We start from the raw sequence: 16,999 nt of genomic DNA, 5'->3' as shown, positions 1-16,999 counted from the left end.
ATAGTTGTTCTACCACAGTAAAAGGCAAGGATGAAGACTGAACCCCGGCTAGGAGAGGGTCAGCAGACAGCCTGGAGTCTGCATCAACACACCAGGCAAGGCCACCGCAGCAGGAATACATGGAAATAGGCTCAGGGAGGACACAACAACTTTACAAGGGTGCCAGTAAAAGCCTGATAAGCATATAGCCTCTGAAGGTAAGACATGAGCAAACATACCTTTTTACAGGAGCTGTAAATTCCATCCAACAGAAAGGGCCTTCGACGTCTCTCAGGGTTGAAAGGTGAACCAAAACGAATGTAGTGTTTAGGTGTGGTACAAATTAACGGGGAGTGGATGAGGCCTGGCAACATATTTAGGGTAGTTGCCAAAACTGTTGGGTCTGTAGTAATGCGCAGAGGGCATTCAATAGGGCACTCTGGCTTTTCTGCCTTGTCATTCAGCCATTCGGTAACAAGATACTGAAGGAGAAAACACACATGTCAATGCAACTAGCATAAGTGAAGAAAGGCAATATGGCACAAAGGCATATGGGGAAGCAATGCTCAGGTCAGCCTGAATGCTAAAACCTCCCTCCTCCTCCAGAGGAAGAAACACAGCCAGGACTTCCTGTGTCAAACCCAATTCTCATCTGTTGCAGGCACAGTAACAGGTAATCCAGTTTTCCAGAAGTAGCTCAATTTTATGCTCCATTAATCTTATTAGAAGGCTCTCCCAAAACTTGATCACCTTGTTCATCCCACCCCATCCCAAAAAGATACTGCCACTGATTCCCACACCAAATCTATGCCATTCTAAATTTATTTTTAAATTCCAACCGATGTTTACTACATAATGGCTCCACTTTTCTCTCTTCATTCTCTGGCTGGTATACACAAGAGAACCTTTGTTTTACTACCCTTCACAAGATGCAACACCCTGGTTATTTCAAGGTGGTTTTGTTGGGTTTTTTTAAGCAAGTCTCATTACACCTCTATGCTGCTTGACTTAAGGTAACTTTCTTGGTTGACAGTCTTTTTCTCCTTGCCCCTAAGACACTGGGAATACACGGAAAACTTCTTGAGATTATATGCATCCAACCTTTTCTAACAAACATCCTTTATTTTGGGCCCAAAAGCTAGTGCTCTTTTCCAAACTATCAACATCTAGTTTTTAAATGCCAGCTACCCCATCAGAGTTGTAACAACCACTTTTGCATGCTGCTGCCAAAAGCTTTTGCTAGCTTATTGTGCATAGATCCAAACATATCAGCTCTCCCCATCTTTCTATTAGTACCTTGTTCTCCTGCAGGAACAACACAAGCAGCTTGTTGTCCTCATGGCCTTTGCCAGCCACCTCCCAAGCCTCCACACCAGTATTGAAACATCTGCTTTTTGCTTCCTTCATCCAGGGCTCAGCCTCCATCACCCAACTCCTTATGCTGCCAAGCCCCTCCAACCCTTCTCTCCCAGGGCCCCTCAAGCTGGAAGCAGTTTCTTCCCTGCATACACAAAGCCGTAAAATTTGCCTCTTTCCAGACTCTCTGCCATACCCAAAAGCGAGACCCTTCCTGTTGCACCTGTACCACCCTGTCAGCATCTAAGGTCTATGCAGACTTGCTGTAAAGATCAGCTAATTTCTTTTTCTGATCTTTCTGTGTACAGGGCTGAGCAGCCAGATTCTGAACCACGATGAGGGCTCTTGGCCACTACAGAACAAATAATACAGTAAATATAAAGTCACATAATTCCAACTGTTTTGAAGAACTGTTTCCCCTGAGACAACTTTTCCCCAAAGACCACACAAAACCTCTTTTCCCCCTCTCCAGTTTGAGCACTCGATCATATTTACCTTTTTAGTTTTGGGGTACTTTACTGCAGCTCGATTAGACTGAGATCCTGCAGCCAGGATAGCAGTTGGGTCAGATCCCGTCAACTGTCTGCCTTCTCCTGGACCTTCTACATTGCTGACATCTGTCGCGGTTACCAAGCTGGCAGTGCTTCCTTCCTCTGGGACAGCCTGGGCGAGTTCAGCTTGCTGGGAGCTGGCTTGTTTCTGCCTTCTCAGTCTTTGTGCTGAACTGGTCCGGTATCGAGAAAAGCGACTTTTTGGTCGGGGCCTGGAGGGTTTTGCTGGAGCTGGCTTAGTAACAGTTTTTTCAGGGACAGCATCCTACAATAGAAACTGTCGTTAGCCCGAGCACCTCTAAGAGTGTTCCTTTTGTCTGCATACAGGATCAAGGATTGATATTTATTTATTGACACTACCTGACTCATAAAGTCTGGTTGGATCCTGTTTGTATTGGCTCATAAGATGGTTTTGGGGACCCTTCTAAAACACTGGCACGTTATCGTTGTCTGCTGTGTTCTGAAAGGGGTCAATCAGGACGTTGGTCTTAAGGAAGAAAGCAGCAGTATGAAACTTGCTACTTGTCTCAAGGTAACTGCTCTTACTCCCGATCTGAGCTGACATGTATGATTCCAGGCAAGTATCTGGGCCCTGCCATATAATGGGAACACATGCATCCAAAGTAGACCAGGCCAAAAACCCAAAGAAAAAGCAAAAGAATTCCTCAATCACTGCAGTTATGCATCCAACTTAAGCTCACACCAGTACAGAAGGGGCCCACTCAGTGAAGGAGCTAGGCTTGTTCAGCCCAGAGAGGAGAAGACTCAGGGGGACCGAACAGCAATCTTCCTACATCCCGAAGCCACCAAGAAGATGCAGTGGTGCATCAATGTACATACACTGAAATGAGAGGTTCAGACAGGACACAAGGCAAAATTTTTTCACCATGAGAACAGTCATGAATTGGAAGAGGTTCCCCAGAGGGGCTGTGCAGTCTCCATCCTTGGAGGTATTCAAGACAAGACTGGGTAAAACCCTGGCCAACCTGGTTGGACCTCAGAGCTGACCCTGCCTGACGCAGAACAGATTAGAGACCCCATGAAGCTCCTCCCATCCTGAATGATCTTATGATTGGATATGCTGCATCTGAGCTTGGTACAAGCTATTAAACAGTCCTATCTTCATCTTACCACTACTTGTGAAGACCGTCGTGTGTTCACCCCAGTACTGTTGTTATTGTTAGACACATTTGGAGCAGCAGCACTCGGTGCTGAACTTCCATCTTCAGTTTCAGGAGTCTCTGTTTTTACTTCCTCCAGCTCAGGAGCTTCAGAATTGATGTTGATTTCAGCATCAGTGCTGTTACGGTCTGATGGTTGCTCTCGTCTCCTCTTTCTCTTTTCCAAGTTTTCAAACATGTGCATGATGGCTTCTACCTTCCTGTCTTCCCGGGACTAGAACACAAGAGTAAATTTAAGTCAGCACTGCAAATTATGCACATGAAGAGGAGGAGGCAAGAACAAATATGGGATGCAGCACAGGAAGGAGAACAACTGCCAAATAGCAATGACAAGAGCCAGAAAGGGGACAGAGAGAAGCAGTTCTTTTCAGATATTTGCATTTTTCAACATGGCAAATTTCCCAGAATAACAACAACATAATCATGTGTTCATAGAGTAACTAGAAGAACTAGACTTTGTTCTTAAATAGGACCACTTAGACACTACTGAGTTATATTTATAAAATAGCCACAAGGAAATGCATAATTCTGAAGAACTAAAAACTGTAAGAAAGAATAAATAGAGTAAAGAGACAACTTGGAAACAAATAGAGATACAAAATATTAGAAGCAAACAGAAGCCAGAGGCAACAGAATTAAGTGAATCAGTAATTTGCAGCAAGTATAACACACTACACAAACTGACTAAAATGATCCAGATTCATTCCTTCCCTGATGTCAGGAGATCACCCAGCTCAAAAATAAAAGCTCTTGTCTAAGCAGCTTACATAGTGGATAAAAAAAACAGAACATGAGAGAATAGAGAGGCAAAACAAAGGTATTTATTAGGTAAACAGAAAGGACAGGAAATCTTATCACCTAGCTGTGTCAGAAATAATTGCTAATTATGCACGTAAAAGGCCCAGTACAAGAATACTGCCGTGACTAGTAAAAAAACAGGCTGAATCAAGTGAATTATAAGAAGTGGGGTCAAGTGCCTTCTGAGACATGTCATGGAAGAGAAAGTATCTTGAAACACACAGCCGTACTCAATCATAGTAGCCTGGCCTTTACAGTTTTCTGTTCAACAATATTCAATACACACAAAAAAATTAGAGCCTGGGAAAACTATAGATACAGGTACTAACCTGGTGCCAAGTATAGAAAACTGAATCTCATTAAAGGAGATTAAGTGGTGCAACGTACAGGAACAGGACTTACAGGCTTATGGGAAACTAACAGTCTTCTTGAACTATACTGTCCCAGGAAGAGATCAGCTTCTCTGCATTAAGATGAAATCTTCCCTCCAAGCTTAAGGCCAGTCTGATGGATGACTGCTATTATTCAAATTTCAATAGAAACTGACTGCTTCATCTTGCCTGTTCTAAAAAAATCCATGAGATAATCCAAGGATCTCCCTGCTGGATGGCCCTTGGCTCTGCAATTTGCTGCACTATCTTAACATTTAAAGCATTCTCAGGAGATTTACACATGGAAGATCCGTATCTCCAATTAGAGAAAGATGGGCGATTAAGGTATTTGGTGAACAAATGAAAACCAGGGAACTCCTAGCTCCAATACATTTGTTGGCTGGTAGAAGGATGGGAGCACTTTTTCTTTTTTTCTTCCTTGGGTTTTTGGTTGGTCATTTGGTTTGTGGTTTGTTTTTTTTTTTTTTTAGTGGGTTTTTTGTTGGTTTTGGGTTTTGTTTGGTTGGGTTTTTTAAGTTAATCAATTAAGTAGAGCCAGAACAGCTCCACTCACATGCATAAAACATTCTAATCCAGGGAGCAATCCCAGGTGCCATAAGAAACACAAGAAAAAAGCCAGCTCTACTCAGTACAGAAGAAGGCTGAGAAAGGACTGTGCTATCAAAGATCCAAGAGCACTAAGAAATATTTTGATCAAGAAGACTGATTAAGACATCAACAATTTGGGAGTACAAAGGGGTTTCCTAATAAAGAGCACAGCAAATTTTGTTGACTTGTGCCAATAGTGCTGTTGGTGGTCTATGCCTCAATAACTTTTGCCACTTGATCCTACCCTTGTCCCACACAGCAACATGTTTATGAACACAGACAGGGAACAGATACATGTCAACAAACCTAACCCAGCAAAACGGGACAAGTTTTAACAAGAATTAGATTCTGGTTCATCATATGATCTAGTTGAAGATGTCCTTGCCCATTGCAGGGGGGGGTGGACTAGACCTTTAAAGGTCCCTTCCAACTGAAACTATTCTATGATTCTATATGGCTCCATAAATTCTTGTACCGGCAATAAGGAAGGGCAGCAGGAGCATAAAAAGGGCTTAATTACCTTTTCTGAATCTGGTGCCAATTGTCGTCTTAATGGTATGTTTTAGACTATAGAATAGCCCTGAAAGTAACAGTTAAACCTTTCAATCAGGAAACAAATCTGTCACATACCTTCTAATCTGTGGTACCCTAACATATATCCCATGATGTGGAGTCAACTTGGATTTGGTTTGGGGTTTTTTCTGTTTGTTTGTTTGGGTTTTTTTAACCCAAATTACTGAAGACCACTGACAGTCGGACTTTGTGTTAAAACAAGTGAAATAACTAGCTGGACCTATCGGTCACTGCATGAAGCAAGTCCTAAGGGGGACGATACCCAGACTGAGAAAGGTACTTGCCCGTCGGCTGTGGACCAAGGCTCCCTGTTCATCTACAGGCTCCTCTTTCTCTGCTTCTTGTTTCTCCTCCTTCTCTGCCACCTGAAAGAGAAACCCAGACCTAGTATGTCAAACAAAATCCGGTACTGTTTTAAAGTTATCAAGATTCCTATGGTAATCTAAGGTGCTAAAGGTTTAAAAAAGGCCTCCTGCAGTTTCTGTTCTGAAGATCTCAGTGCTGTATTGGATCAGATGCTACACCACTGAATGATAAAAATATATATAACAAAGTGTCAAGGGGTTTACCTCATTGTCACTGACTGCTGCAGGTCCCTCAGGAACTTCCTCCGTTTGTTGACTGCTGTTCTCATCTGATGCAATGCCCTGCTGTTCCATTTCTAGTTCCTTTCGACGGGCTTTTCGCCGGCGTGTTTCTGCCCCAATCAGTGTGCCTAAAACAGGTGGAGGTAGGTGTTCTGCAGCATTTGGGCTACGTTTCTGCACAGGGCAATTCCGGTTCCCCTTGTGACACGCACAGTCCACTTTATAGTTGCTGCTCCAAAACACAAACATAATTCGTGTCACTCTTCATTTCTCAACCCTTGTACAGAGACATTCAATGCATGTCCTACTAAACATCTCACCACGTGCCAAAGCAAGGACAGCAGGCTACCTTATGGCCTCTATTGTAGAATATGCCAGCAGAACTGGACAGAATAGCCGGAAAATGCAATTCAGTAGAAAACGGAGCAATATGTAGAATGCGAGGAAAGGGCTGGAGGAAGATGTCCAGTCCAGGAGGGCAGTGGAGAGCTCCTGGGCGAGGTGAAGGACTCACCAGATGTTGTACTCATAGTCAAAGGCGATGGTAACCTCTGTGTCCTTGGCAATGGTGGCAACAGCATAGATACACAGGTGGATCATCCCATCAGCAATCACATGACGAACCTTGTTAAACAAAGTAGAGAGAAACTAACATCTCCACAAGTTGCACTTCTTATTTGCAAGAGGGAAGCTTCCTTCTGCAAAGTAGCTCTTATCTATTCCATGAATAATTATCCTAAATTCTCTATAGCAAAAAGCCTGCTTCACTGCTCTTGTCTCATCCTGTGCTCTTCCACTTCCACTTACTACCACCTGCTTACCCTAACTATCATTCTGCAGCTAAAGGAAAGCCATAAAAGAAACCTTTTTCTTCCAAAGAAAAACCTCATGTTCCCAAACTTTCTCATCTTCCAAGTATAAACCATCAAACAAGCAAGAGGTGCAGAGAATTTACCCCATTTTAAGTTTGAATATTCATGAAAAGGGAATGCACTAAGCCTGTGTAAAACACACATTTGCAATTACAGTGATGGTGAAGAGAGAATTTACCTCTGCATTTGGAGTGCAGGAACGCCTGATGAACCTGGCATCATTACCAAAGGTGCGGGCATCAACACACATTTCAACGCCATTGAACTTGGAGTAGAACAGCACAAAGGGATATGGCCTGGAGAAGTAACAGAACGTCTCAATCCCAAAACACACAATTCCCATGGCACTTACAACAGGTATCCCTCACTTCACTGGAAGCAGTGCTTCCATCAGTGCTATTGCTCTGGAGAATTATGCACTTCCGTCACCACAGTTTAACAGATCTACTTCAGAGGGTTTTGGTCCATAAGCAGAGCATCAAGCTGAGGTTGTATATTTGATTTCACATTTCTATGGATGGCACAGCTGACAACGGCCCTGTAAGTGTGCGTTATCTCATAGAGACACTAGTCTCTCCGTGCCATGATGCTCTCATACTAATCACTTCATAGTACTCTTACTTTTTGAAGAAATGCCCATTGACCTCGAATTGCTGTCGTAACATAACCTTCCCTCGATACTCAATTATAAGGGTATCTAGTGCCAAGTCTCTTGCGGCCCTCAGGATCTTCCGGTGCTTCTGAACCCGAGTCACCCTTCCCAGCTGCAGCTGTAACAAAAACCAGAGCAAAATACGAGAATTTAAACCAAAAGCCTCTAACTCATGAAGAATATTTTACTTACATGAAAAGAAAAATTACTGTAGTAGCAACACACAGAAACTCTGCCAGGTGAATATATTGTTTATTCTGTAACAGTTTAGTAATGACCAATACCCTTGATAATATTTAATAAAAGCAAAGAGTATTTATTCCTTTCCTTCAACATTAAGTCTCACAAATCTATCAGCCCAAGTGTTTCAGTCTTGCAGCTAGGAGGCATAACCAAACCTGTCAGTTGCTGCTAACAGGGAACTGCTCTGCAATTATGGCCACTTTCACAGCCAGAATAACTCAAATCTTCCCTAAATTGTGGGTTGTCACACATTCAGAGGAAAAAACACAAGCTTTCCCTTCTGCAGAGGATGGTAAGTTCTAGCTAACAGGCCAAAGACTTAAGCTGGCAATTTCTACCTCCATCCAGAAACTTCTCTTCATCTGCCTGCTCAGCTAGTGCTATGGGGTTTTTTTTAACATGAAGAAATACATTTTTAACTAAGTAGTGACAGTCTGCTGTATCTTCTTTATGTTAAAGTCTACAGCTCTATTACAACGGATTTTCACAACAATGTGTCTTGACAGTATGAAACCACAACATTCTTTAAGCACAGACATCCAAATACAACACATTTTACAGAATAATGGAAGGGATATTATAAGCAGTAGGGCATAGGAAAGACTTCTTCCATAAAAAGAGTACTTTTCTTGTTTAACAGATTGAACCTCTCTTCAAGTAAAAATTATGTGAAGATGGCTGGCTGCCTCACCACGAGAGCTGTGCCTGCTCTTTCCTAAGCATGCTATTCACTGCTCATAAGGACCTGTTTTTGATACTCTTCCAGAGTGAATTGAGGCGTAAGTGTTCTTACTTCAGTAATAATGACAGTCATCTATCTAAATTAGAAATAATACACAAGATTTTATTAAAAGCAAGCTCCCAGCTTTTCCTGATAAAACTCTCTTGTTAGAAACAGCTACTGAGCAGTCTGCTCAAATGGATAAAAATCACATTAGCTTAAGAAGGTGCTCGGTCTGGACAATGACAGAACGCATGACGTTCTAATCTTGTAAGGCAGCACTCAGCACTGGGAACCAAACGAAACCCTCCGTACTGACCATATGAAAGCATTGAGCCACAGAATTTTTTTTTTTTTTTTTTTTTTGGTAGCAACCTTGTATATGCTCTGAATTAAACCTTTCTGGGAAGATGACGACTTTCATTGTTTTAATATGACATTATACTGCAGATCTTGGATCAGCCAGTAAAGTAAGATCTATTTGTTGACTTCTCTCACTCAGGTCCAGGATAAAGACAGCTTTATAAAAATACGCATTTGAAGCCTATGCAGATGGGAGTAATGGTCTTGCCATTCCAGATCTCCATTAGAGATATATCCAGTGCTACATTTATCATGCCTATGGAGTATATCTCTTCTTCATACCACTGTATCTGCTCGCAATTGGAAAAATCTGCATGTATTGGAGACTCTGAAAAGCCTTGCAGGGTGTCGTTCATCTCTTCATATCTCGGGTCCTGATAGGAGCTCACAGAGGATTCCCCAAATCCACTGAACTGGCATAAAAGAAACATGTTATTTCCAGACAAGAAGCCACACTGCTGGCTCTGATTTCTGATCAGCAAACCCATGACATGAGTGAACTGTAGGATAAGGCTGTTTACATTGCTGAGAGTAGTCGCTAAATTATTTTAAAAACATTGGATATACTTTGTACTATCCAACTGTGGTGACAGAGAATAAATAAATGGGACTAGATTTGTTAGTGTGTGACAGAAGGAGGTGAGAAGAAAGTATCTGAAGTTAGCAGATAAATTAGGACTGAGACACAAGCGTGTCTCCAGCTGAATAATTTCATTTCTATAATACCAGTTGTTTGCTGTTACAATCAGTTTCTTATCTAAGCTGGCCCTATGCAGGAGGGTTGGACCAGATGACCTTCAGTGGTTCCTCCCAACCTAAATTATTCTAGTATTCTATCAAAATCTCTTAGTATCTTTCAGAGATGCGAGTTAATGTCTGGTAGCCTTCACTCTCACCTTTGGCCCATGACTGACTACTCTTCACCTGATGCTGGAAAGCAGCTTGGGGAACCCAGGTGGGATAAGGTGGGGTGGTGGGAGGAAAAGAGAGCCCATGAAGGAAAGAAAAGCTCTGCATCTGTAAAACTTAACAATTATCTCGGTTTGGTAAAACAGGAATGATCTCATAGGTTTTCTGATAATACCCTAGCTCAGCTTGTTTTCATTCTCTGAATTTAGAAATATGAAGAGGATTAGCTGCCATGCTTTCATGTGTGAAAAGAACAAATTATTTTATTCATGTCATAGGCTAGGGATTGCTGACTGCTAATCAGACAAAACTGTTCTGATATGTTTGCAGAGCAACATCTGCATAATACTCAGTGGCTTTATTTTATAAAGGCCCTTGCGCTCTTCACTTCAGAATGTGAAATCAATCAGGAGTTTGAGCTCAATTCAGCAATTATCAGAGGCAACAAAGGGCAAATACTGACCCGGGTTTGTTTTGGCAACAGCAGGCAGAGAAGTGATTCACAGCTTTCAGTTTGTCAAGCATCTGGCAGTAGCCAGCACTAAGATGATTTTATTCATGACACTGAACAGCTTGATATTTTCACAAGTTTCCCTTTGCATCATTAGGACAGTTGAGAATTGGTTTATCCAAAACATTCCAGTGACCAAAATCCATATCCTGCATGTATAACTCTTAACCCACCTTTCCCTACTCCTCCTCGCTTGGGGAAGCTTTTAGGTCACACTTACTTCTTCTTCTCTCTCTCTTATTAAAAAGCTTACACTTGCATCATTATTTACCCAAGCCAAACAACTCTCTCAACTGTGAGAGTACGCAGGGCATATAAAACATTTTAATTTTATTCCTTTCTCCTCTCTCCAGAGTCTTCATGGCCAAACACAGCAGTGACGATACCTGTCTTCTACACGCAGCTGCTATCTGTGTATTGGCATGACCTCCTTAATTTTTTTCTAGCCCAGAGTACCTATTTCCTTATCTCCCAGAAAAGCTGTTTTTACACCCAGTAATGATATCTAGTTAAAAGACAACTGATGCAAACCAAGAAGCCTTCTCAGTTTGTCTAACAAAGATAAGACAAATGAGTGGAACAAAAATATAAAGCCCAGGATGAGAGACCACACACTCCACACCCGTGCAGGCTATCCTCCTCGCAACACTCCACAGCCATCTGCTGAGCAGAGAAAACAAGGACATAAGGGCTGACAAGCAGCAGCCCAGGACAGTCACCTGGTCTTTCCTCAGTATCCAAGAGGAACTACAAAACCACTAAGTCCCTTTATGCATTCCCAGCATGCGCAATGATAGGTACCAACGTACAGCTTGTTCAGAGTTAACTGCAGCTCACTATGAAGTTTTGTGACTTTCTATCTTTTTGTTTCTTTGGGATATACCACATTTGGAGTGTTCTGATTTGGAATGCTGGCCGCTTTTCCCTGTGGGAAAACCTATGTCTGTAGAAGGAAGGGAGAGGGCAAGAGAGCATGACAAGAACAAGCACATTTATGTATGATATCTTTTATAATCATCTGTTCTGCTGAACTCTATGAAGGTGATAAAAAGAAACAGCATATGTTTTATTACTTAATTTCAGGACTTTACCTAAAACTCATGTGAAGGAGATAGAAGAGTTTACATTTAGACTCAGAAAATATTAAGATTTCTAGAGAAGCAGAACTTTTTCTTTCCTGTATTTCCTCAATTGCTCTCTTTAGGAAGGCTACTCACATAGCCAAGTAGAAGTCTTTCTCCCCAACCCCCACAGAATTCTTATTATTGCAGAACTACAGGCAAGAGTGGAAGGAAGTTGGGTCCAAAGTCCTCTTCCTGCACTCTCCCTTACTGGCAATATCTGTGCTCTGCCTGATGTCCTTCACCTACATGAAAGCAGAGGGAAAGGTGGGAGGGAGCATGTGAACTTCACAGAGTGGTGAGTCAGCTGATATAAACAAGAATGATTCAACCACAAACATATACCTGATATTCAGGTTTCTGATTTTGCTCCCCTTCTATAGAAGAGGTGCCCCACATCTGTTTTGGAGCCCATCCTTTTCAGTTGCACCTATCTCCATTCTCCTGGACAAGGAAGTCGTATCTCCATTCTCCTGGACAAGGAAGCCCCACAAAGCCTGAACTGAGTGGGAATGCTGCTCTCTGTTCAATAAAGCACGGACCAGATGAAACATCAGCTGAGAAGAGTACTGGGGAGGACATACACCACACAAACACATCCTCTTCCTGTTTCTCCTTGTCTACATGTACTCCATAAAGCTGGCAAGACACCAATAATTGCACATCTTGGAAGAGAAAAGTCAGGGAGAGACTGTTCCCTAAAATCAATTGTAGTTGTGCAGTATTTGAAAGTTACCAGAGTCCAAATAATCACTCAAAATATTGAAATAATGTTGAAAGGTTCTTTAAAATAGCTTTCCACACAACACGAGCCCGGGGTGGGAAGGGAAAGAAAAGAAAAAAAAAAGACAGGAAAACTCATCTCGAAAGCAGGAAATTTCCTGTCTCCAGCAAGTGATAGATCTGGTTCTGCCTCAAAACATTCAGCGACCAAAAGTATTTATGGTAAGATACCTGTGAACCATATCACAAAACTGTACAAAATATCCCCAGATCAGCAACACTGATTTGGTTGAATGCGAGTGTTTCTGAATCTGTCTTGGTATTGGCACGTCTTCTGTTCCCTTTTACACCAAACCTATGCCTCTTGGTCTGAAACTACATGACCAGCTACGATATTGCTCACCCATGCCCACACCTTACGTCTAGAAACCAGAGGACATGACCTACCCCATTTCTGTCACAATGGTTCTTACCTGCATCTGGGACCCAATAACAGTATTATTGCAGGCCAGCTCTGTTTTGTTGATTGTGTCTAGCATAGCAGTTTTGCCCATGTATTCTTTATTAGAGTTTAGATGACGCTCCAACAAGTTCTGTACATCAGCGCTATACTGGTTAGTAAAGGCTTCTTCGTACTGATCTGTCCAGAGTCGTATTCGATTCTCCCACCCTTCAGCTGTGTTTTCATCCAAGGCATGTGCTTCAGAAGGGGAATTCTGCAAACAGCAACGAGTGAATGGCTAGCACATAACGGGAAAAACCTACCCACAGTGCTCTGAGCATATGAATATGCTACAAAAAACAGTTGATCTATTCCAAGCTAAGAAACTGTCAGTTATGATGACACCTTTTTCAGAACCTGCATCCTCCAGAATGTTGTACAACAGTGCCACTTAGGAATCTACAGAAAACTCTGTGCAGGACTACGACCTCTTGAAAGTTGGTACTTGGCACTGGTACATATGAGAAAATTAAGCTAGTACATGGCCAGAAAAAGTTCTTTAAGTCACTTTGGAAAAATAATTAAGCAGATTAAAAAAGCAAAGGAACAGAACACACAAAGGCAATTAAATCTCATGTACGCTAGTCCTACAGTCAACCCACCCATGTCCAACATAATGCTAGATGATGCTGACTGCATCTCAATCTTTGCAGTGACTGATCCAAAAATACTTCTGAACCTTCTAGCTAAATGGTCACCAGGGTTTCAAGAAACTGAATGGAGAGCATAAGCTAATACCCAGAGGGTTAAAACTGCAAGTCCTAAGCAGCGTAAAGAAGAGAGGGCAAAATCAGGTAATCCGTTTATACCATCTTGTAAGGGAGGGAAAAAAAGAAGCTGGTAGGAGAAAAAAAAAGCTTCATTCTTTACTTGACAACAGTTGATGTAATTCAATAAATAATATTCCGGAGTTCAGTAACTCAACTGCCTTCGTAAGGGACTGAGGCATATGTGACACTGAGGTATTAGTGACAAGGACCGCTGAAGAGCGATCATTATTTTCATCATATATATTAAAAGGATTAAGAGTTTTCATACATTTTTACCCTCTCAAGGCACTTGCATACTATGGAGATAAGTGCATACAGACACCACAGGATCGTCCTATTTCCTCTGAGCCACCTGCTAGTAGGCACTCTCAGCTACAATACTGGTGTCAGATGGAATTGAGTGAACTTTAAGGCACCTCTTGTGTTTCTAGGAACACATTTAGCTCAAAGTGCAAGTCTACTTTTTTTGCCAAATAAACTTTATATCAGATAGCCACACCTACCAGTGTCACAAAGTCAGAGATAAATATATCGTCCCATCTATCCCTAGTAACAGGATGTGGAGAAACAAGGCAACACTGCTAGGGACTCCCAACATTAAAATTGTGTACTACTTTGATGCCCAAGCTTAAAATAACTTTGATGAAATCAAATGATAACTGACCTCACAGAAGAGTGGCCACAACCAGTTCTACATCCCTTACATCAAACACCCCACTCTCAAGTGTCATGAATCACTCATATTTCTTGGAACTGGATGACATTACCTTACAGAAAGCTATGTAAAGCAAAAGCAAGGTGCAAGGGGCAATTCCTGTGATACCCTTTTGAACAGGCCTGCTTGTGGTACATGGTAAGGCTTGAGATTATTCTGAGGTTGGTCCCACCATCAGAAATTCCCCAGGCAAACCAAGAGAGGCACAAAATACAGGGCAAAAAAACCCACCATCATCACAGAGGGTTCTCAGTTCTACTCACCTTCATCCTCAGAGATTTTCGTGAGCCCTCTCGAAAGGCCTGTCCCCCGAACAGAGAGAGAGAGAGAGAGAGAACGAGAACAAAGTATTATATTTTTCCTCAGAATTAGCGTCCCAGAACCACACTAGATCTTACTCCAACAGACTAACCCTTAATAAGAGATGGCAAGAATTACAGGAAGACCTACACAAGAAGCAATGGACTTGAACAAAACCACTCTGCAATGCAAATCCAGTGGAAACTGCTGAAAAGCTTGACAACCAGGATTTCTGAACTAAAAAGGCCTGCCTCATACTTAGTAAAAATCTCAAGATCAAAACCAAAACTGTCCTGACTAACCCCACTTGCTTTGACAAAAGAAAGGGCCAGCAACAGAATCAAGTTGGTTCACAACAAAAAACCTGGAGACCTCACATGGCTCCTGCTCCCAGTCTTTTATTTAATCAGTGCCTACCAGAAGAACTTCAAGGGAAACCTAACCTGGGGAAAATTATGGTAAAGCTAGCAGATCATGGGAAAGAACCAGCTGCTCACACACTTGCATTCCAATATAAGCAATCCAAAATTATTTCAATCCCTGAACCCTCACAAACAAGACAGTAAAGTCATCCCTCAACAAATGTTCATCACTGCCTACATAGTTTTCCACACAGGCACTATCTCTGGCCCTGAAGAACAGTGCCAAGAAGCTCTGCAGCCCAGACTCATTAACATAGCCTGCTAAGAAATGCCATGCTCCCTTAAATTTTCATTCCATTCACACACTGCCCCTTTGCCACAAACAGACTCTAAAAGCTATTTCCCCAAATGCTAACAGAGCAGAAGGGAAAACATGTAATCGAATCCAAGCTCTGAGCATGAATTGACAGCATTGGGAAATAAGGGTGGAGTTCCAGTAAGGTAATTTTTAAACTAACAGCCACGTACTCCAGCAGGTCACAAATACAAGGCGTCACATTCTTACACCAGAAAGAGCAATTCCTGACAGGACAGAAGTTTCTTGTCTACTGCCAGCTTGTCAACCTGCTGTCAACAATACTCCACACAGCATTTGGTGGGAACTGCAGCAACCTTGTCTCACTCTGCATACCTTGATCTTTTTGGCCTTTGGAGCAGTGCGAGCTTTTTCTGTACTCCTCTTCCTCTTCTTAGGTTTGCTTCTACGGACGCGGTTGACAGTCAACGTGATGCTTGTAGGGGTGTGCTGCGTAGCCGTGTACAGCACTGTAGAGGGAGATAGTTCTTCATCCCAGCTCTCAGTTGCACTGCTGTCCCCACCTATAGAGAGGAATGCTTCGTAAGCAACATTTTTATTCATCCCAGAGAGAACAGCTTACCCTTACGTCCATTTTCATCAAGATGACCTGATGACGCTGCATAGCTCTTCCCTGAGAAAACTATACCACCTCAGTTTTCCCACCCAAACTGGGAACAGGTCTCCCAAACTTCTCATATCTCACAGAATGGCACTGATGAACATTTCCCTTTTCTGTTCACAAAATAATCTGATTTTCCCCAAGAGCTAACTGAGGTGAGGTGGAAGGAGAGAAGAAAATCCCAGTGGTTGGGAGGCAAAGAACATTAGCAGGCACTGATCACAGTTAGATGATTACAGCAGCTAAAAGACAATGGTCTTGTAGAAAGAAAGCAAAAGTCACTGTTATCAGAATTACAACGTCAGGCTCACCTGACACGTTGTCCTGCTTCCGTCGGCGGAGTCTGATCACCTTCCCCCTGCTCATTCCTCTGCCAAAGGAGAATGCACAATTGAAGCTGGTTTGTAGGAGTAAAGTCACTTGAAATTCAACAGGATGTCACAAGATGCGTGCCCTCAGTGGGGCCCAGGATGATAAGAACATCGATTTAACATCCTCATCTCCACTCCTGGTGCCACCAACACTTGTCAGGCTGACAACGCAAAGGAGGAGGGTCAATACTGGGTAAAGCACTGGAAAGAATGCTCCAGTTAGCAAAAGGAAGTCCGTCCCACAGCCCAAATGTGACATGGTTCGGTACGAGAAGTCAACACAAGGAGCAGTCCAGATCTGCACTGCACCAAAGCTTACCTGCACTTTTCACACTTGAGGAGGAAACCATCTTGGGAGACACTGCAGTGGCACCAAGTGGGAATTGATTCTCCTTCTGAGGAGCTCTCACTGTCCCCGGAGTTCTCCTCATCAGGCGAGTGCAGGCCGTTCAGTTCTGCACGAGGTATAATGGTCTGAACAGGAGGAGAGGCTGGCGGCGTTGGAGGAGGAGGGGCTCCATAATTATGATCCTGAAAATGAGTATTTGCAGTACTACTTTTAACGTGAAGATATGATGCCTAGAAACTGAAGTCCCAAATTCACAGTTCCCAGGTTATTATTTAACAACTGGTGCAAAACAGTAGTGTGAATTCCTCAATCTACCAAGAAGGTAAAGTGATAGCTCTGAAAGATGCGAATGGTTTTCTTCTGCACGAATGAATTAAAATTAAATTCAAAACCTGTGAAAACAACTAGGCTATTTCAACATTAACTGTTGTACTGCTAATAATCCAAGATGACATCAGTGGTCAAACATGGGAACCGGTTGGCCAGAGATACTGTGGAGTTTCCGTCTGCTGAGATATTCAAAACCCAACTGG

The 16,999-nt window shown here is 42.5% G+C and overlaps 1 protein-coding gene across 8 annotated transcripts in view; it reads right to left on the bottom strand.

Annotated features, from left to right (window-relative positions):
• The window catches only part of SETD5 (SET domain containing 5), a 67,190-nt gene that overhangs the window by 19,020 nt on the left and 31,171 nt on the right, over positions 1-16,999 (bottom strand). For 4 of the 8 annotated variants that reach the window (XR_012831220.1, XM_009478243.2, XM_075714651.1 and 1 more), the window contains exons 4-16: positions 16,437-16,648; positions 16,058-16,116; positions 15,461-15,648; positions 14,371-14,409; positions 12,594-12,836; positions 7,499-7,647; positions 7,056-7,173; positions 6,520-6,629; positions 5,988-6,234; positions 5,703-5,783; positions 3,018-3,281; positions 1,831-2,151; positions 219-461 (exon numbers count right to left, since the gene is read on the bottom strand). Coding sequence is in view for 7 of the 8 variants with exons in the window: in XM_009478243.2 (XP_009476518.2) it covers positions 219-461; positions 1,831-2,151; positions 3,018-3,281; positions 5,703-5,783; positions 5,988-6,234; positions 6,520-6,629; positions 7,056-7,173; positions 7,499-7,647; positions 12,594-12,836; positions 14,371-14,409; positions 15,461-15,648; positions 16,058-16,116; positions 16,437-16,648 (2,274 nt within the window). In the remaining variant the exon portion in view is untranslated. Of the gene's footprint in view, positions 1-218; positions 462-1,830; positions 2,152-3,017; positions 3,282-5,702; positions 5,784-5,987; positions 6,238-6,519; positions 6,630-7,055; positions 7,174-7,498; positions 7,648-12,593; positions 12,837-14,370; positions 14,410-15,460; positions 15,649-16,057; positions 16,319-16,436; positions 16,649-16,999 lie in introns of those variants that run through there. The other 4 variants (XM_075714647.1, XM_075714650.1, XM_075714652.1 and 1 more) reach the window with 3 other exon arrangements.

This window comes from Pelecanus crispus, chromosome 7 (genome assembly GCF_030463565.1).
Source record: "Pelecanus crispus isolate bPelCri1 chromosome 7, bPelCri1.pri, whole genome shotgun sequence".
Classification (NCBI taxonomy): domain Eukaryota; kingdom Metazoa; phylum Chordata; class Aves; order Pelecaniformes; family Pelecanidae; genus Pelecanus; species Pelecanus crispus.
The sequence above is the reverse complement of the archived record's forward strand: the minus strand, read 5'-3'. Positions and strand labels throughout refer to the sequence as shown.